A 20,134-nucleotide genomic window follows, 5' to 3' on the forward strand; every position below is an offset into this window, starting at 1 on the left:
GTTATCGCTCTTTCTGACAAAATGCTTTATCTGAAAAATAGGAATCTGTGACTGTCTGTGTGCTGAAACTGCACAGCTAATGCAAAAAAAATTTCTGGATTCCTGCAAGGATGATTATGAAACCTGTTATGAGTGCAAGATCACCAGACTAAATGCAAGAGCCCTCACAGGTGGACTGCTGGAGCCTGCTAGTTTGAAGGAGGTGACTATGTCTCCAAGGAGCACACCCACCCCACCTCAGCAAGCATCTTCTCGCCATGATGTTTATTTCACATTTCAGTTCTGCTGCAGCTTAAATCTTGGTACAGACACCAACCATGGGAGGACACCATGGTGTGAGTTGTCAGCAGCAAGGCTCAGAACCTAGATATCCAGATCTAAGACAGAAGAAACATTTCAGGTTCAAAACAAAAAAAGCCTGTATTGTTAGCACAACGACAGAAGATTGATCAACCTCCCAGTAATCTTGTCTTTAGAATACCCTCTAAAGCGATGCAAATTTCCGTGCTGAATATCAATGCAGTTACAAAGATAAATGCAAGACCGCTTGAAATCCTGCTGATGCTCTGAGACCTCCCTGGGCAATGACTTCTGCTAATCCCAGCTGAATTTAAACTGAATTTCTTTTAACTGGGAAGACAGTAAATACATAGGGTATATAAATACATTGCAAAAAGACCCCAAAGTCATTTTGTTGCCCAAAGTGGTCGTAGAGTCTCCACCTTCGGGGATTTTCAAAAGCTGTCTGGACATGGTCCTGGGCAACCAGCTCTATGTAGCCTTGCTTGAGCAAGGAGGTTGGACAAGATGACCTCCAGAGGTCACTTCCAACATCAATCATTCTGTGACTCTGTGGTTTCAAAGATGACTACTGTTGATTTTGCTTCAGACTTCCTCATGCAATTAACTAATGTTATCGAAGAAGCTCGGAATGGCAGCAAGGTATGCCACTAGTCCTGCAACTGCCAAACCAGGCAGTTTGTCTCCACGGGTGGTCAATATCTAATGCCCAGGCATAAGAACAGACCAAGCTTGGCATCAGCTTTCAACGATCCCCATTTCGGGGAGACTTACTAGAGATGGTGTCTTTGTGCAGAAGTCGTGAAGGGGTGTTGCTTTCACACAAGCAATGGGACCCTGGTGTCCAGGAAAGGAGAGGACCTTTAGCTCACAAATGAGTTCATATTTTTCTAGCAGTTTCAAAGCACCACACCTTTCATGCAGCGTCAACCAGAGCGCATGGTCACGCACCACAAACCTTTTGGCTATGGAGGTGGATAGGAGGTTTTCACCCACTCCCAGCCCTCTGCCACCCACCCCACCTCTTCCTCACAACCGCTGTGTTCATGTTCGCTCAGCTCTTCATGTGGCCATGCCCTGCAAAAACAATGCCTGTTACAGGCAAAGGGCAACGTTTCTCTTTTTTTCTTTTTTTTTTTTTTTTTTTTGGTTTTGCTTTGCTTGTTTTTCTTAAATCCAGACCGTTTTGCTGCTCTGGCTGAGAGCATGGGGAGGCGATCAGTTGAGTCAGCAAAATGAGGAAGCCGTAACCTGGGGTGGGGAGGCAGGACACAGGCAGGAGGGAGGCAGAGTGTGGGAACCAGAATGCGAGGGCAGGCGGCAGCTTCGCCTCTCTCAGCCTGTGCCCTAAAATGCATTTTGTGCATCTGCTTAAATTCATTATTTGGAATGCCACCAGCTCATAGCTGCTGACAAACCATAGTGTTGAGCCCAAAATAACTGAATAGGGACTGAAGAAAGCTTTGAACCTCTACGAAATCACAGCTGAGCAAACTTTATGGATTGGAAATACATTTTGCATCCTATGTTGGGTTGGTCCTTGCTATAACACTAACATCTCTGGGAGGGTACTGCAACAACACCAGTGACAAGACCAGCACTGCAGTTGATTTATTTCTCTTCATAGCTTGAAAGGGGCAACACATATCTCCACTTCGGGAGTTCCAAGGATGCAAAATCAGACTGGACCCTGTAGAATGATTCTGCTGTAATTACTCAACTTTTTCTGGTGAAGCCTGGGAGAGATGCGCCGTCACAGAGTATTTTACAAGTGGTTTGATTTGCTCACTGCATTTCCTGTCCTTTTCTGTGGAGCCTGGGGAGCTCCCGAGCTGGAAGCATGTAACGACCCGGCGAACAGACCTCTCTCAGGAACGGGTGGTTTGGGGAGCGTTGGACCCGTCGTATAGGAGAAGGGATGAAGTGACCTCACTGGTCCTTTCCAAGCCCTTTTTTTACAACTGCTAGAAGACTCTGAAATATAAAACTCATGTTAACATGCAGTGCAGAGTTAGAGCAGAAACGCAAACCTTTACGGCGAAAAAAGAAAAAGCCCCATTTTTGCGTCATTTAAGCATTGAAAATTACCTAACCTGCTGTATTTTCTTCGTTATTTTTCAAGGACATTGACTCATTAACCGAGTTTCAATTAATTCAAAACAAAGAGGAATATTTAACCTTCTTTTTGCAGCAGCTATTAAATGTGTTCCCTAGTTATTTTTTCCCCACACTTCCTTCAAATTAACAATAAACTGCAAGAAATCTTCCTTAAAAACCAAACAACAGACACCAAATGCTTTGAGAATGAAACCCTTCAGAAAGGCCCACTGTCCAGGCAAAACGCTCAATCAGTTTAATTTTTTTTTTTTTCTTACTGAAAATGTGGGTGGTTTTCAAATACAGGAAAGAAAACACGATGGCTTGTGGTGATATTTTCCACCAGAAAGATGCAACTTTAAGGGCTTTTGGTTTCCAAATACCTACACCCACAGGAGTGGCCTCGTCTGTTGTAGCAGGCAATGCCTGAGTAGTTGTACAAGTCAAGTTAAATGACAATAATAACACAGAGCAGTTGATGCGTGTTTCAGTGGAAGCTCTGTGTCAGCTGGGTAATTAATATGGCAGCTGCCTCCCAGCCTGCAGTGCTGTTGGTTTTAAACATGCAAAAATATGCTGCGAATAAGAAGGGGAGAATCTGTTCTTCGTGTCCCTGGTGGATAGGATCCAGCTGAAGGTGTCCCTGCTCGTTGCAGGGGAGTTGGACTAGATGACCTTTAAAGCTCCCTACCAACCCAAACCCTTCCCTGATTCTATAACAAGAAGTGGGCTTAAATCACCGCAAGGAAGGTTTCGGTTACGCATTCAGGGGATGCTTTCAGGCAGTGAAGGACAGCTTTGGGACAGGCTGCGATTGGCAGGTATGGAGCTGTCACCAGAAGTCTGGATGGACAAGTTGGGTGAATGGCCCCTTAGAAAGGGCTGCTGTTCCTTTTCCCTTGGGGCAGGGTCTGGAGGATGTCCTGCCAAGGATTTTCCCTGCTCTGAGACCTTGTCATTGCACAGCCATATGTTTTGCTGGGAGAGGACTGAGACTGCAGATTTTTTTGCCCATATGTTGGAGCTAAGTGTCCTGATTCATTGTTCTGTGTGTGGTACACAGAAAATAATCTTGAGCCTAAATATTTTCAAATCTGCAACATTTCCTACAGGCAAAGTGCTCCTCGTGTAGCCAGCTGCTGTGTCACACCCTGTCCCCCCGCTGGGATGTGGTGTATGTGTGTAAGCAACATCAGCGGGGTCAGGGAATGGGAGGACACCATGGGGCTGCACTGCAGCTGGAGATATGCCGCTGTGATGCTCTCACCCAGTCTAAGTGCAGGCAGATATGATGGTCCTCCAGCCATCCCAATCGTGTCCAAACTGTACCAACAGCATCAGCAACCGACAGAGCCGAAAACTTCAGCTTGGGATGGGAATACATGGGATTTTCATTATTTACATCTCCCCTTTGCTTGGGGTGAAGGGAGCTCTTCTGCATGCTTGCAGGATCAACACCTCATCTCTTGCCCCACCAATAGAACGCACTCTGATGCAGACAGGAAGGATGGATATGTAAGTTAACCGTGTGTAAGAAATCAAAATGCAAAGTCATCTGCCTCACAAAATGTCTTTTTCTCTCCTGCTAGATTATACCAGCTCAAATTGTTCCAGAAAATAGGAGAGAACTGCTCTTCAAAAGCAATTAATTTCCCCTCATTTCCAAAAGCCCAGTAGCCTTTCCCTTTGCCTTACCTTGCCTCAACTTTCTTTATTTTAATGCATACTTTACATTTTAGGAATAAGAAACAACGGAAAAATAGTCACAACAGTATTCAAAGAACCACCCCAGCCTGTGCAAAGCGCACACTTACAGGTCCTAAAATTTCTAAACACCTCATATGGATGATCTCAAACAAAACATCTCTTTAACAGGTCTGGCAGGTGGCATGTTCTGCACCTCTACTGGTGCAGAATTGACCTTTTAGGGAAACACCATTGGAGATTCTTCACCAGAGCGTTAGGAGGCACAGAAGGTACCTGAACATGGCCTCACGCCTTCTATGGGTACATCCAGGGCACGAAGGACGTCTGTAGGTTTCCCTGCCACAGCTGTAATTGAATCTGTTTGACCGCTCGCGGCAGCAAAGCCCACTAGTCTCACAGGGCTGGGTGTGCTCCTGCTGGATTTCTCATGGTCTTCTCCGAAACCCTTTGTTCCTCAAATTTCTAAGGTTTCCCTTTCCTTTCCTTTCCTTTCCTTTCCTTTCCTTTCCTTTCCTTTCCTTTCCTTTCCTTTCCTTTCCTTTCCTTTCCTTTCCTTTCCTTTCCTTTCCTTTCCTTTCCTTTCCTTTCCTTTCCTTTCCTTTCCTTTCCTTTCCTTTCCTTTCCTTTCCTTTCCTTTCCTTTCCTTTCCTTGTTGCTCCTCTCCCAGGTACCCAGGCCAGTTTCCCCCTCCAGATCCACCAGCCCGCAACCCCTAGTATCACACCAATCTTACGGCACAGGAGAAAGCCAAAGAACAGGTGGAGCTGAGCAGGTCTTCCAGCGAATGTCCCGGGCAAAACCCGCCTCAGATATCATCCAACCCTGAGAAGGGTGCACCAAACAGGTACCACTTGGCCTTCTTTGACACAATAACCCGGTCTGAGGTTGGGTCAGCCTGGCAGAGAGATGTTTCAAGCATCCATGGCCAGGAATGTAACATGATGGGACAGGTGAACGAGGAAGGACTTCCCTGTTGAGTTCTCCTCTGCATCCCTCAGCACCCCTCCCCTGCTAGCCACAACAACAAGGCTCTGCAGCCTGAAAGAAATCAGCTTATCTGAATTATTTACTTCTTTTTGGTGAGCGTTTCTTCGCAGCCATGGTTTCGCCGACTGCAAAAGTGGGTTCTGCGTGCGCAGCCCCGAAGCGGGGTCCCTCGCCGGGCTGGACACGACGCTCACCTCCCGGCCGGCACCGAGCCCCCGAGGATCGGACCCCTTCGGGGGGGGCAAACGCGGGGGGAGCCCGGGGGTGGAGAGGGGGACGCTGCGGGGCGCGGAGCGGGGTGGTGCCGAGGAGGAGGAGGAGGAGGAGGAGGAGGAGGAAGAGGCGGCGAGGGCAGCCCCGGCGGTGGCGGCGGGCGGCCCGGCGTGCGCTTCCCCCGCGGGCCGGGGCGGGGGCGGCTGCGGCGGCAGCGCCGAGCCAAGCTGGGGGGTGGGGGGGAGCGGGGCTGAGCCGGGCTACAGCCGAGCCGAGCTGAACCAGGGTGATCCGAGCCGAGCTGAGCCGAGCCGAGCTGATCCGAACCGGGCTGATCCGAGCTGAACTGAACCAGGTTGATCAGAGCCGAGCTGAGCCGAGCTGCACCAGGTTGATCCGAGCCGAGCTGTACCGAACCAGGCTGCGCCGAGCTGAGCTGAACTGAGCCGAACCGGGCTGCGCCGAGCTCAGCTGAACTGAGCCGAACCGGGCTGATCCGAGCCGAGCCGAGCTGAACTGATCCGAACCGGGCTGATCCGAGCCGAGCCGAGCTGCGCGGGCACGCAGGTACCGCCCGCGGAGCGGTGCGGAGGGCGGCGGGGGTTGCGCGGGCAGGGCTGGGCAGGGCGGTGAGGCGGGGGCTGGCGGGGGGCGGGTAAGACCCCCGGGCGCAGGGTGCGCGGGGTGCGCGGGGTGCGCAGGGTGCGCAGGGTGCGCGGGCAGACGGTGCCCAGCGCAGCAGGAGCAGCGAGGAAGTTTTGGTGCCGTTGGCATCTCGTTGTGCCCGGGACTCTGCTCAAGGCTTGCTTCGTCTCCTGCTGCGGGATTTTAAAGCCGTTGGCTTGAAATCTAGCCGGAGAGCTCTTTTCTCTTTCTTTTCTTTTTTTTTCTTCTTAAATAAGAGTTTAAATTACTTTCAGGTTCTACACCTGATGTCTTTTGCGAGTGTTTGTGGTTTCATAATCACATTTTCCTGCCTTTAAAAAAGTGTTGTTTCCTCCCGCCTGCCTTCATGCAATACATAGAAGAGGGGAAAACGAGAAAAACAATGAAAACTGACTATAGCCAAAGTGTTATTCAACACAGTAAACAAACCGGGGAAAATATAGAGGGAAAATACTTTCCCCCACTAGGTTCTGTGGTGTTTTGTAGGTGTTTCTTGGTTACAGCGGTATGTAAGAAGACAGTCCAATAGAAGTCCAGTGTTAGAGGAGATGCTGTATCTCAGTAGCTGAGTATATCATTTTCGGATCACATCTGCAATATTCTGCAAACTAGCGCCGTGATGGTTTGAAAGCAGATTTGAGCGGTAAAAAATGAACACCCTCCATCCCTCCTCCTCCGCTGCGCAGTGCTGTGAGCTGCATTTCCTTTTGAAGCAGGGGACTCGAAAACCCAGCCTGGCTGCTCGGTCTTGAGACCTGGGTTGTGTTCCCTGCATGCACGTTGAGCGCGAAAGAAGTCAAACTCTTGAGTGTAATTTAAACCTTTTGAACTGTAACTACAATGCAACTAACTTACTTCTAGGCTGTACTTTTCTCCGGTCTCCTGTAGTGTGATGCTTTGCAGGAGCAGAAAGCCTTTTGTGGGCCCTTCTCTTAATTTCCACTGATGAAACAACAGTAGCAAAGAAAATAACTTCAGCAGCTGAAAGCCACTCAATTGAGTCATGCTAACAGCAGATTATTTAGCAGGGTTACTAGGGCAGGAAGAGATAAAGTTTCACTGAATTTGCTATTAAAAAAAAAAAGGCACTGGGGAGGAGGGAGAAGCAGCACTATTTGCGGTGATAGGGCAATGATCTGACTTTTGTATTTTTGAACAGCCAAATCCCTGGGGTCCTGGACCTGTGGTTTTTATTTTTCCTTTTTTTCCTTCTTCTTTACTGAAGAAAGGACTCCGCATCCCAGCTGAGGCAGCCAGGTGTTTTTGAGTTTCTGGGGAATGTGCTTTAGGAGCTGAGCCGAGGGACCAGCAAGCAGCACCCACTCCAAGGACGTTCCTGTCCCACCTGGTTGTGGTGGAACAGGGCTGCGTTCAGCTGGAGGTATCAGATGGCCTCCCAGGACAGCTGCTTTCCTGGAGCTCAGCCTTGCCAAGCTGCCGTTGGCTGAAGGCCTGACATCAGAGTTGAATCTAGATCCCAGTGCAAGCTCTGGGTTGTTGCCTTTGCCTTTTTTTCAGTGTCTCAGCTGGACACGACACTTTGACATCCACCAGCCTTCACTTGCCAAAGCTCCCTGAGCTGTGCTGAACCCCTCGTTTTCCTCACATGACTTTTTGACCAACCCCTGCGAGGACACGTGATGAATGAAGCAAGTGGTGCTCAGCCTGCGCAGAGGTTTCTGAGTTGAAAGACGCCCTGCTTAAAGACGATACCACAGTTGCCCTGGCACAGGCAATGCAGAGCGTAGTTAGACTTTCTCTCCACTTCTGTATATCCTTTGGGATTTTTTTCAAAGCCCTTTCAAAGGTTCAGATCCCTATCCTGAACCTACATCTCAGTACCCCCTTCCCCTGCCCAGGCTGTTTTTGTAATCACACTGCTACCCTGGGTAGAAACTTTTCTTTTTTTTATTTTTCACACCAAGGAGACCTACGAACAGTTACTACACTGCCAGGGTGGAGCTAACTGACTTTTTTTTTCTGCCTCAAGTGTATTTCCTTTCAAAGAAAGTCACTCGGTTGACTCTCAGAGCTTCCCACGGATGCATTGCGTGCCTCACCGTCACGTCAGAGGTGGAGGGCCTCAAAGGAAAGGCTTAAAGGGAGAAAAGAGGAAGGAGGAGGCATGGAGTGAAAGAAAGCCCCAGCAGCTTAGCTTCTCGGCATGACAAGTTATTGCTTTTCCTCCTTGGGATCTTTTGCAGGTTAGTCTCTGTATGTCCTCACACCTTGTTTTGAAGAAGGTGATATGGTGAATGCAACATCTGATGGCAACTTTTTGGTTTCTTCTCTTACTGCCTGGTTTTGACTGCAAGAAGCGCTGCAGCAGCCTAGGAAGGAGGTGAAGTGCTAACCACCTTCCGGGGCTTTGTCAGGAAGGCTGCTCTATAGGAGCTGCTCTTGGCTTTTTACTTGTCTGTTTGTGGATCTGAGTTAAAACACTTGGCTGGAAATTCTGCTGCTGCTTCCCATTTTGCTGAAGCCAGGATTTGTGTAAGCAGAGTGCTGTTCTTTGCCTAAGCTTTGAAAAAGTGATTCTCAAGATAGAAAAGGAAGAGAAAGTCAGCACAGTAGTATGAACATCCAAAGCCCGTATGTGTGAAGTCATCTGTAGGACTAACCAGGACCTTGATCCTGTAGTCACAGGCACGTACAGCATCCCGTGCACGCACATTTCCCTTGGAGGGTTACTCACGTGCCATCTGCCAGTTCTCACGTCGGAATGTTCACCGGATCATGCTGGTGATTGACATCAGAAGGCAGTCTGTGTTAGCCGGCGAGCTCACCGCGACAGTTGGTTCCCACTGCGCGGTGTTGTTCTCTGTTTGCCCGCACTTGCGTCCCAACCAGAGCAGCTGAATCCTGGTTGCTGGCTCGGCTGGAAGGAAAACGTTGGCAAAGGCAGTGTAAACTGGAAACCTTCCTCTGTAGGCAATTGCTAAGTGATTTTTGTATCATTGCTTGTTTGTGTTAAATTTTGTGATTTATCAGGCCAATTGGAGATTTTTAATTTTTTACCACCAACCAGATCACATCCAGCAGGAGAGATAACCATTATTAACTTTGATAATGTGTACGGAATGAACCCAGATTGCCTTTCAAATTATGTACAGCTATCTTAGCAATGGGTAATTCCTCTGGTTTGAATCGTAACTTGTAACACCACCAATTGCTTTGAAGCAGCTTGCTGGGGCAGAATCGTGCCATCCCATTTCAGTGATATTATTAGTTCCACCTATGTGTAAGAATACTTTCCTGTATTTGGGTCTTCTGGGCAGAAGTGCTGAATGGAAGAAGTGTATGGTTATATAGGGTGTACCCAGGGCAGGGTGAAAAGAAAATGGTGCAGCCTTCACGTAGCCCTACCCTGTCTCTCTCACCGCGGTGCCATGTGTGTGGTGCGGATGTAAGTCTCTCTTATCTCTAAAGTGAATTTCTTGAGATTTATCTGAGTCAGAAAGAGCCCTGAGATTTGCAGGTGATAAGCTCTACATAACATTTCTCTGGGTTTTGTGAATGGTCATTTCCACATGACGTTTGACCTGTTTTGGGCTGGCTTGCTTCTCAGTAATTAGCTGCCTCAATTATTATGTCTTATAAGTTTCTTGGCATTCATTCTAAAGAAGTGTATCCCCTTTTCCTTATTGTTGTCAAGTACAAATGTCCGATTTATCTCCGGGACATACAGCAGTTTAGTCAGAGCGTATGCATAGGAAATACCAACCTTAAAAGACAAAAAAATTTCCAGTTGATAAAGGAGTGAGAACAGGGACATTATGAATCTTGTGGCCATCTGTGTATCGTAGTCAGTCTGATTCTGCTGCTCCTGTGGTTTCTGTTGCATCTACTGAACTCACCATTTCATCAGGGAAGTGAAGGGAATCTTGATCCTGAAACCAGCTTAGGAGAGAAGAGCCGGTGGGTACCTCTCAGCATGTGAGCACTTGGTCCTGTGTCCTCTGCAGTGCTTCTGCTGCGTGGCCAAGTGTTATAACCCACAGATGTTTGTCTGACTGACGCTCTGTCACTAAGCTGTCAGAGACCTGACCTGCATGTCAGTCTGGACCTGGCTATAAAACAGGGGTAAAACTTTCATGCTTACATAAAGATTATGGCAAAAGTATCTCTGAGCTGGCTGGGAGGTGCTTGCAGACAAAAAAAGGCATCGCAGCCAGAAGAACGATGTGAAAAATTTGTGGATATCACAAACCTGGCCATGAACTTCACTGAGCAGTGTTAGTGGGGCTGTGTGTAGACTGCAAGTGAAACAGAGCAGATGAGATCATTCTGTCCCCCAAGGCCAGGGCACTTTTGCCCTTCCATCAGGAGATAACACCACTTCTCTGGGAGTGGAAGAGACTTTATGGAGAAACTACATCTTTCATGGCATATTTGTTTTACTGGTATCTCACCAGTAATGCCTGAGCTTAGAAAAAGAAAAAAGCCCTGCATCTTATCCCCGCTGATCATGAACTACGAAAACAGAAAAAGCAATCATAAGAAGTGTCTTTTTTTTTAAGAGAAATATGTATTAGTTTACCAAAGCATTGCTGCATTGAAATAATCTCCTAGCCTAGACAAGGCACCTACAATGATGAAAAATTCAGACAGTTTCATCCAGGGTTGCCAGACCATGAACAGTTACATGAAAGACTTTGATGTGACATTGAAGAGAGGTGCCTGTAGGAGACGGTTGGAACATCTTCCATGTTACATAAAGGAATTCAAAGGTGGCAATAAAAGCCTTTCTGTGTGTAGCACGTTATAATTATCAGCAAACGTGACAGTAGGAGGACTGTCTCCCTAATTACGGCTGCCTGGACCAGGAGCTCAGGGTGAGACATAGCGTGAACGCATAAAAAATTTGATCCTAAGAGCTTACAATGTACAAAAGAATGAGTTATAGCAAAGACAGTAAAAGCATGGTACATATGGAAGTAGACATGGTGAAGGAAGGAGACGGAAGGAAGTCTTGAATCTTATGTGTTGCAAGACCAGAGCTCTTCATGGGCATAGTGACACGCTCCTGAGTAAGGTGTTAGAACAGCAGGGTCTAAGCTGGAAGCTTCAGGATTACCAGATTCAGTTGGGTTTAGAGGTCAAGAGAAATAAAGGTGTTTTCCTTTCCAAAACATAAAAAATGTTCAGGTTTTTTACTTCTTCAGCAGAAATATTTTGGTCCATAACAAAAATATTTTGATTCTGAATGCTGTTATTTTGTGTCATAGGAATTTAGTTAGAGGTGATATGAACTTTTCCATTCAGTTTATTTCCTGGAGCTTCCAAGATGCACCATAACTTCTTTATGTGGTGCAGAAAGGTGTTGGTTCCATGCCCAGTGTCCCTGGCAATAGTGTTCGTGGAAGATGTGGTCCTGTGGATAAGCCTGGTTGACAGAAAGAAAGAGGATATGGGGGAACTTTATCTGTAACTTCCATGAGGCATTATGATAGGTTGGCTAAATGAAAACATTTCTGACCTTGCACCTCAGTTTCCTAGAGCAAAAACTGTAACTTTTCTTCAGAAAATATTTATCTTTTTTCAGTTGAAAAAGTGGTTCTATATCAAATATGTTTGACAGAGTTTTCTGTGCCAACAAAGAACACTGGCTCACCACCTGCTGCTCATGAAGGTTGTTATCACTTAGAAAGGCAGGAAAATGTTGCTTGAAACTGGTTTCCAAAGGTCATTCCAGGCACTGGGGGTAACGTGGGAGAAGATGTAAGCATGCCTCCCGAAGTAGATCACTAAGTGGGAGAGGTAGGGTAGACCTCAGACTGATTGAAACATCAATCTGGGGCAGGAAAGACCCTGTGTAGACAGACAGCCTGAGAAGAAGGCACTGGTTACAATGAGATGGGTAGAAGATAGACAGGTATATGGTGAGAGGTGGGTGAGGCTGGGGTTGGCTAGTACATTCCTCCCTGCTGCAGAAAGGTGAAGGTTTAAGCTAGAGATTCACCTGTGTTTAGGTCCAGCACATTGTACAGAAGGGCTCTTTGGTTTGCTTGAGGCCTTGACTCTTCCCTTGGCTTCATTAACATTGTTCCTGGGCATGAAGAGTCATGCTTACACACCTCGTCAGAACAGCTAAGACAAGAGCATCCTTGGTCCTTGCTCCTTGTAAGAAAGAAAGAGACACCTCCAGAAAACGTGCCTGGGACAGAGTGAGCTAATTACTTCCTGTTAGGTGATAGCCAAGGCAAGAGACTTTTCTGCCTGTTGCTTCTTCGTGGAAAGGAGGCCTTGTAGCCCTGGAACTAGAGCAGACCCGCTCGGACTCTCAATAACACAAGTGTGCCTTATGGGCAATATGGAGCCACTGTTTACTTCCAGGTTGGAAGGTGACGTCCTTAGAGACCAGGTGAACTTAGTGAACCCAAATATTCATTTTATGTAGCACAAAATAAGTCCCAGTCCAAACAAAAGCAATGACGCCTGGTCACCTTCCCCCAGTGATATTTGTTATCTTTGCTGTTTCATCTTTGGTGTCAAGCAGAGGGTTGAGACCTGCTGCCCACCCTTTCCTGCTGGGCAGGATGCACAGCTCCACGTGACAGCTGGTGTGAGCCACTGGATGTGCTCCTGAGAACGAGCGTGTCCCATTCTTTATTGTGTGTCTGGAGATACTGGCTATGCTATTAAAATAACAGGGCTGAGCACTGTGCTGCGATCAGCACGACCATTGAAGTGTCAGCAGAGTCCCAGGTCTGGTTGTGGCCTGTTTGAGCAGCGCTCTGGCAGCCAGACTTTGAGCGATAGCGTGTCATGGGGACTGTTCCCTGTAGATGGGATGGAAGAGGATCTTTCAAGGAAGGGGGATATACCTATGGGACGGATGCACTTTTGCTCTTGGGACCAGAGAAGGTGTCTTGGTCTACTTGGTGTGGGACATATGTGTCCATACACTGCTGATCCCAAGAGTATTGACTTTGTAAGATCAAACTGCTTAGTTTGGGTTTACTAGGACCTTAGTTACTGTTATAGGACAGAAAGGAGATACACCCTTGCCCTCAGGAAGGGGTGTAGCCAGAAAGGAGTAATGAACCTAATGAACTGCCCTTGCATGCTGCGTATAGCAAGTTTTGGATCTCAGCAGAGAAGGTGAGGAGAAATGGCTCTTCCTGGTCACAAGCATGGACCTGCTCCTCACTAAATGGACTAAATGACGGCCCTAGAAAGTCACTTACGAGGGCATAGATTCCTCTGGACTCCTCTGGTTTTTACCTTGTTAAGCATGAGGCATTTGAAGGATGCAGTAACAGTACAACAGACAACTTATAACCCAAACAATATCGTTAAGTGAAACCCAGATTCCACTTCTGTTGTCACTTCTGGATCTTTCATTGCAGAGCACCCACCCCCCCAGGCCAGGAAGTGCAGTTCCTCCCTCATATGCGGTTACACCACATGTTTTCTGGAAAAGCAAATAAACCCAGTCCTTCCCAACAAGAAGAAGGGCTGGCGCACCACCGCACGCATTTGCTGTGAGTGTGGACTTAACGTAGCTCGTCTCAGGGATGCGGGGATCAAGGATGAAAGGGGATGTGTTGTCAAAGCAGACTGGTTGTAGGGCTTTGGCTGACTCATCATTTTGTGAAGTTATTCGGATGTTTTGTGGGAGAAGAACCCCTCTAACAAACATACTCATATCTTTGGGCTGACAGTAAGGTTTTTCTTGGGTTTGGTACGTGTATACTTTGTCCCCATCTGTCCTGATGCAGTAACTCAACACTTTGGACCCAGTTCTGTCCTTGAGACCAAACACGGAGCAGCAGTAACCTCACTGTGCGCTAAATGTCTCTATCTGAGAGGCCTAATTTAACCTGTAACCTAAATAAACTGCCCAGATACATTGTCTTAATATTATTTTTTAATTAAAAAAAAACAAAACACAAGAGAGAAATGCTAGTGGCACCAGGGTTATCTGCAAGCACTCACGTGTAATGATGGAGTAACCTTCCTGAAATATGCGGGCTTGTTGCAGCTTTGCCTCGGCACAAGCGAAGTACTAATTCGGTGTGGCCTTTTAAAGATCCTGTGATTTCTAAATAGCAGATAACAATCTACAGGGATACTCAGGAACACCTCAGCCAGCATGAGGGTGGCTGTCACACCGACAAAGAGGCCAAGCATTGGGATCATCTAGCACCATAAATCACAATGAACCTTGCTCCAGGCTTCTGCGAGTGCATTGGGAGCAGAAACCTGACTTCTATTTTGTTTCAAAACTAAACTTGCATATGATTAATTTTTCACTTGGATTCAAGCCTTTGCTTCTGAGAAGGTTTTTGATGTGGTCACTTGATTTTGCTGTGGAGTTTCTGTGCGCTGGTGAGCCTGCTCCTCTTCTGATGTAAATCAGCAGCACAAGTCAGGAATAGCTGCGGTGGGGGAAGAATCAGTCTAAGTGAAAGAGGAGACATTTTGGGTTGGATATATTGAGAACAGAAAGAGCAGCTGAGGCTTACAGAGATTTTTTCTGGCTTGTGAATGGGATTTAGACAAGGTCGTACCCTACTTATCCACGGAAACCAGAGAGACAAATGCTGATGTGGGTGTCACCGTTATTTGTCAGGAAGGACTGCACACATGTTGAGAGCTGAATTTACCCAGGTTTTCCCCTCCCACCCTTGCAGTAACACTTGCTATTTATGTTTTGATTTAGAACATTGGTGAAATAGTAAAGAACTTGCATCCTCCAGCTTCCGTTTTCAGCCCTCCTGTCCCCTCTTCCCCCTTGTACAAGGGGAGGGTGTTTGTCAGGGCAACTACAGAAGTTGTTCTTAAAACATATGAGAAAATAAGGTAGAGAAGGTCTTTTGAAAACAGTTCTGTTTCTCCCTGTCCTCCCCACCAAAGCAAGGTGGTTCGCTGCAATGTATTTGCTGGTGACATTGGAAAGGACGGTGCTTTTACCAAACCTCATCATTAGATAATTCAGTTATGTGGCTTATGTCAGTTTTTCCATTTCCTAGTTATTAGCATTGTCCTTCTGCTTCATTTAGAGACCAGATTCAAACCCCATAGAAGGTGAAATAAAGGTTTCGCTGAGTTTTGGTTCAGAGTCCGTCGTGCTTAGGCAAAGCTGTACACCATCATTGGGTCCTCAGCTTATTTGTCTCTCTCTGCAATACGTTTGTTAGTCCATTTGGGCATCAATGAAGAGAAAGACCCAAAAGCTGATCTCTGAATTTGCTGAACTGCTGGCAGGCGAGACACCACAGGTAGGAGCTGTCCCCTCTTGTCTCAGAAGCCTGAATGCCAGACAGAAATCTCCACCTGAACTAGCTGCCTGGTCTCTGTCGGCTGTGGCAAGAAAGAGGCGTTTGAGGTCACCAGGCATTTGACCCATTTATTCAGCTACGTGGAGATAATGGAAATCAAAAACCCGGCAGGTCTGTTTCTTTCTGTCATTTATGGAGGGAGCCTGGGGTGAATAGTCCATACGCAGATGTGTACAGATTAGGTAGTAGAGTGAATTTCTGAAGTTAGGTGTCAGGAATCCCACCCATATATTGGTTTGTCTGGGCAAAGAGAAGAGGGAAGGGGACCTCCAGTGTGTCAGGATCAATAGATGGACCCATATCTCTGTGAGAGAAGTTGCCATAGGCTGGTTCCTGGGGACAGTGGTCCCTTTTGGGCAGAGGAGCCTGGCAGTAGAAGCAACACCAGCTACAGCCCCATATACTCACGGATCTCTCTTGCTAATCACACAGAGGGAGGCCGTGGTGGTGGATAAGGAGTGAGCAGAGGGCAGTGACATGTTAGACAACGAGCAAGCGGTGTTAACTGAACGGGCTTTGGATCGCAGTACTGATGTGAGCCTCTGAATTCGGTCCTTTCAGGAAATGCCGTATGTGCTTGCTGAAATCCTAGTAGCCACCAGTATGCCTCTCCATTGTACAGCTCCCACTTGGCCAGTCCCTCTGGCTCTGCAATCACCTCATAAAGAGGGACTTTCTTCCTCTTGTGGGTGGTGAGGAAGGAATGGCAACTGATTATATCTTTGCCATCTCTAGAGCCTTGATCTCTTTGGTCAGTCCTTCCTTTTCTGATCATAGTAAAAAGGATCTCATTTGTCTAACATAACAATCATCTGTTGCATCTTTGCAAGTGCTGCTATGGCTGCAGCTCACACCATCGGACAGAGGTGACACAGCTTTCGAGCTAGTCCCCGTTTGGGATTTTGTGAGCGCACCAGGGCTACTTGCACTATTGCACCTGCATATCTGAGTGTGTCACCAAGCTTTTCTCCGGCCAGTGATGTGTGCAGGAGGGAGAGCACATCTTCCTTGTGCTCTGTATTGCTTAGCTGAGCCAGCAGAGTGATGCTGAGGTGAAACCTGTGTGGTTCCCAGGGACTGTGAGCTGCAGTAATACTGAAATAGCTAGTGTAGGGTGGACTGAGCGTTCGTTTGCTTTACGCGAGGCTCTGTGCTACCACCTGTGCTCAGGGGACAGCGTGAGCCAGGACTAATTAGCAGGGAAAACAGTGTGAGTTTTGGGGAGAAGAAAGGTGGATGTTGTTTGCATGATCATGACTTAGCTTTTCACACAGTGTGAAGATGATCCCATGAAGGTTTGCTTAAGCAGCCAGGAGGTGATATGGGAAAAAAAAAATCAAAACCAGAACAGCAGATGAAATCCCCATAACCTGATTCTCAGCACTTTGGGATAAAATTAATTTTGTCTGTGTTATGTATTTCATTCTTCCACCCACTGGGTGCCCTATATCCACCCAGGCAGGGAGATAACTAAGCACAGAAAGAAATAGGTGGACAAATGACCTCTCGAAGAGTTGGTGTGAGCTGAATGATAAGTGAGGTGGAAAGATATGAAGAGACAGAGGTGGACGGTCACTCAGGACCCTACCTGAGGCTCTGATGTGAGAATAGGACACCAAACCATAAGTGGAAAGAGGGCTTTCAGCCAAGCTGGAACCAGAGCTTCCTTATCTAAATGGAAGTATAGTTTTAAATTGAGCTCTGGTCTGAATTAGGAAAAAAGAATGATATGTCAGAGTATATTTAAGGACGTGACTGGATTCCAGAGGCATTGGGAGCGGGAAAGACATAGAGGTTGGTGTTGTGGTGGGGTTGACAAGAGAGGGTACAGGTGTGGCATCTGCAGAAGGGAGCCCTGAGATTGATTGAAATAAGAAAAAACTCATTGAGGGCCATGTTGGTGAAGCCATGGAAGCAAAGACTGATGAGCAGAGAATGAAGGCAGAAGCTGCAGGTCTGACAGCTTCTGCTGTGGAAAAGAAATATTTCTGCTTTTAAGGTGTTTAAGAATAAACATGAAACTGTAAGGATTTGGAGATGACTGAATTATCCGTGGTGGTGGTCATCGTAAAGTGTGAGCTGGGCCAGGCACTTGTGGGAGTAGAGATTCCTGCAGACTTACTGGGAGGACTGCTGGGCAAGGAGAAGGCAGCTGAGGGCTGTGGAGCAGAGCTGGGCTTGCACTGGTGGTGTGGCTAAAATTAAGTTATCTGGCAGTCAGACATCTTTTTGCTGTTCTTATCTGCTGTACCTAATAGGAAATGTACAGTGTTGGAGAGAAGCGGGGAGAAAATACTAATTCTCCTAAAATAATAGGGCAAGCTCTAGACAAACATGGGACAATCCTAGATCAGAACTGGTTTCATAAAATACTTCTCCAAAGTAATTTCTGCCACACAGAAGTGAGGTGTGGATGCCTAATGGGGGCTCCAGTCACAGTCTGAGGCTCCTCTGTGACAAATTTGTCCACGTCTTTGAGGAGTATGTGGTAACACCAAGCATACAAGAAGCTTCGTTCTGACGGATGGCTAGATGGATATGTCAAGGATGATGGAGACGTAGTGTGCCAGGAGGCAGAGGAATGAGAAAAACGCTCTTTTCCAGCCCAACATTTCTATGATTCTGGGTCCAAATACCTTTAGCAGGTTTCCAGATTAAATAAAGACATGAAATACTGCTGAGCAAGGTGAACTGTGGGCATGAAACTCTGCCTGCAGAAGGAAGGATGTCAATACGGCCCATTATGGCCCTGGCCCTCTCCTTGGGCCTTTTTCTTTTTTTTAAGGGAAAGAAGATGCTGGCACCAGCAATAAGTTCAGTGCATGAACAACCACCTTGACAGAAGACGGTGAAGTATTTGAGGCAAAATCTACCTGTGCCATGTAAAAAACCCCACCAAAACAGCAAAAAACTTAACAAGAAGTCTACGAATGAGTGCAGGAACTGCTGGGTTAACGAACAACAGGCTGAAGGAAAGGAGATAATGTAGCTATATCTCAGTTCAAGATATTTTCGTTTCCCTCGCTAGACTGAAAAGCTTTTTGAAAACATTTTGTGTGCAGTGTTTGAAAAATTGGGTGATGTTGCTTCAAGTTTGTCCTGTGTTTGTTATAAGGCAACTGAAAACTCAAAATGGAAGTCAGTATTAAAATTTAGAAATAAATACAATGGGGATAATTATTTTGAAAACGTTTTTTTTTGAGTTTGTGTGGCCCAAGCATTGTAGAAATGGAGTGATACAGGAAATTAAATTAACCAGAATCTCTCTAGTAAAATAAAGCAAACTCAACAAGTTGCTTTTAATAATATGAATACAAAAGAGAAGAAAATGCACAAAAATAAAAAGATTTACAAAGGGGATTAAATTGAGTAGTTGTGCATGTTTCACATGACACAGGTGAGGGTGCAAGTTTGCTTAGTTTCAGGACCACACATGACAAATGTTCATTAAATGTGAGGGAAAAAAGGGTTATGACCTATCTTCTGGGGCAGGACCTGAAGGGGTTTATTCCCAATAGAGATTTGGTGGGTCTGCTCTGCTTCTCTTTCCAGTTTGCAGAAAGAACAAGAGTTTTAGCTTGAAAAAATCTCACCTCTCCAGAGGGAGATAATTTCACATTGTCTATTGGAAAACAAAAGGCATATCTGAAAGATTCTTCTTTCAATGAGAGACTTTGGTCCCTTCTATATGGGCAAAATAAGAAGTGTCAAGGATTGTCCCTGGGCACTAGACCTGCTTTCCATTTCTAGAGTGACTTTCAGAGCAGATGGCCCTGGACAGGCAGGACTCTTGGGGTCCTCACCCAGCTCTACTTCACTGTCTTTTCAAGCTATCGTAACTGTTAGACATGAGCGCGTCTGCTCCCTGATCAAACCTGACAGTGTGGGTCCTTTTCACTGGACATCAGAACATCAGCTGTAGGACTCACCTGATTTTGGCCATGTTTTGGGTGGATGTTATCACGCTGGGGAAGCAGCAATTCCAGGATGGGATTGGCTTAACCTGTTTTAAATGTCTTTTTTAGCATGGGGTGATGCACTTGTATGAGTACTGGTATCTCTTTACTCTGTGTGACAGGAGCTGGGCTGATAGCTCATACATGCGCTGCAGTTGTCTGTGGATGTTCATGTGAATCCACCCTTCATCTCTTCGTCAGCAAGGCCACAATTTTCCAGTCTCTTTATCCCAACCAAAATGCAGTTGCTGCAGACCATCCCCTGTGTCATCATTCCTGCTTTGTGCAGGCCCCCACGTCTGTGTCGTGTCAGATCCAGGAATGGACAAAGCTGCAACCTTGCTTGTCAAGTAAAGCAAAGAAGGGTTGCTTGTAGAAAGATCTGTTCCTTGTTCCCATACCATACACAGACACCAAACTCCTGGGAGAGGCTGAGAAACTGCAGTGTGAGATGGGGTGGAAAGCTTTGGACATCGCCTGCATTTAGGTCAGGTTAAAGCAATTGTTATTGTGGAGACCTAAGGATAGCAAAGCATTGAATTCCCTGTTTTTAAGACCCAGCTATACATGTACCTGCTAGAATGGTTGTAGATCTCGTCCTAGAGTCCATGGGTGTATGCAGTGACCACTGGCATTCCCAGCAGCGATTTTATGAAATTTCGCCAGTGGGATGAATACCAACCCTTTCACAGCTGTAAATCTGTTCACCTGCATCAACTCCACTGTAGCTAAATCACGTAAAAGGCCTGAAAACAGACCTGAGGCTTCGGTCTTGTCTTGTACACAGCAAATGCAATAGGAAGAAACCACGTGAACTTAGCAGAGTCCAAACAGCTGTGTTTGTGGGCTAGATATAAGAGACCAGATCCTGTTACCCATGCATGCGACTTGCTCTAAACACAGCATCACGAGACAGCTCAG

The 20,134-nt window shown here is 46.6% G+C and overlaps 2 protein-coding genes across 6 annotated transcripts in view; one reads left to right on the top strand and one right to left on the bottom strand.

Moving 5' to 3' along the window:
• Positions 1-1,810: 1,810 nt before the first annotated feature.
• Positions 1,811-19,200, bottom strand: LOC142362328 (uncharacterized). The gene is made up of 3 exons (XM_075429564.1): positions 19,187-19,200; positions 5,175-5,945; positions 1,811-2,274 (listed from the first exon to the last, which is right to left on the bottom strand). The coding sequence occupies exons 1-2, from the start codon at positions 19,198-19,200 to the stop codon at positions 5,282-5,284; spliced, it is 678 nt and encodes a 225-aa protein (XP_075285679.1). The 3' UTR covers positions 1,811-2,274; positions 5,175-5,281.
• PRKCQ (protein kinase C theta) overlaps positions 5,782-20,134 on the top strand; it is a 69,274-nt gene continuing 54,921 nt past the window's right edge. For 2 of the 5 annotated variants that reach the window (XM_075428158.1, XM_075428161.1), the window contains exons 1-2: positions 5,791-5,871; positions 7,961-8,174. The gene's annotated coding sequence lies outside the window, so the exon portion shown is untranslated. Of the gene's footprint in view, positions 5,872-7,960; positions 8,175-20,134 lie in introns of all 5 variants that reach the window. The other 3 variants (XM_075428157.1, XM_075428162.1, XM_075428160.1) reach the window with 2 other exon arrangements.

The sequence above is a fragment of the Opisthocomus hoazin genome, chromosome 8 (genome assembly GCF_030867145.1).
Source record: "Opisthocomus hoazin isolate bOpiHoa1 chromosome 8, bOpiHoa1.hap1, whole genome shotgun sequence".
Lineage (NCBI taxonomy): Eukaryota > Metazoa > Chordata > Aves > Opisthocomiformes > Opisthocomidae > Opisthocomus > Opisthocomus hoazin.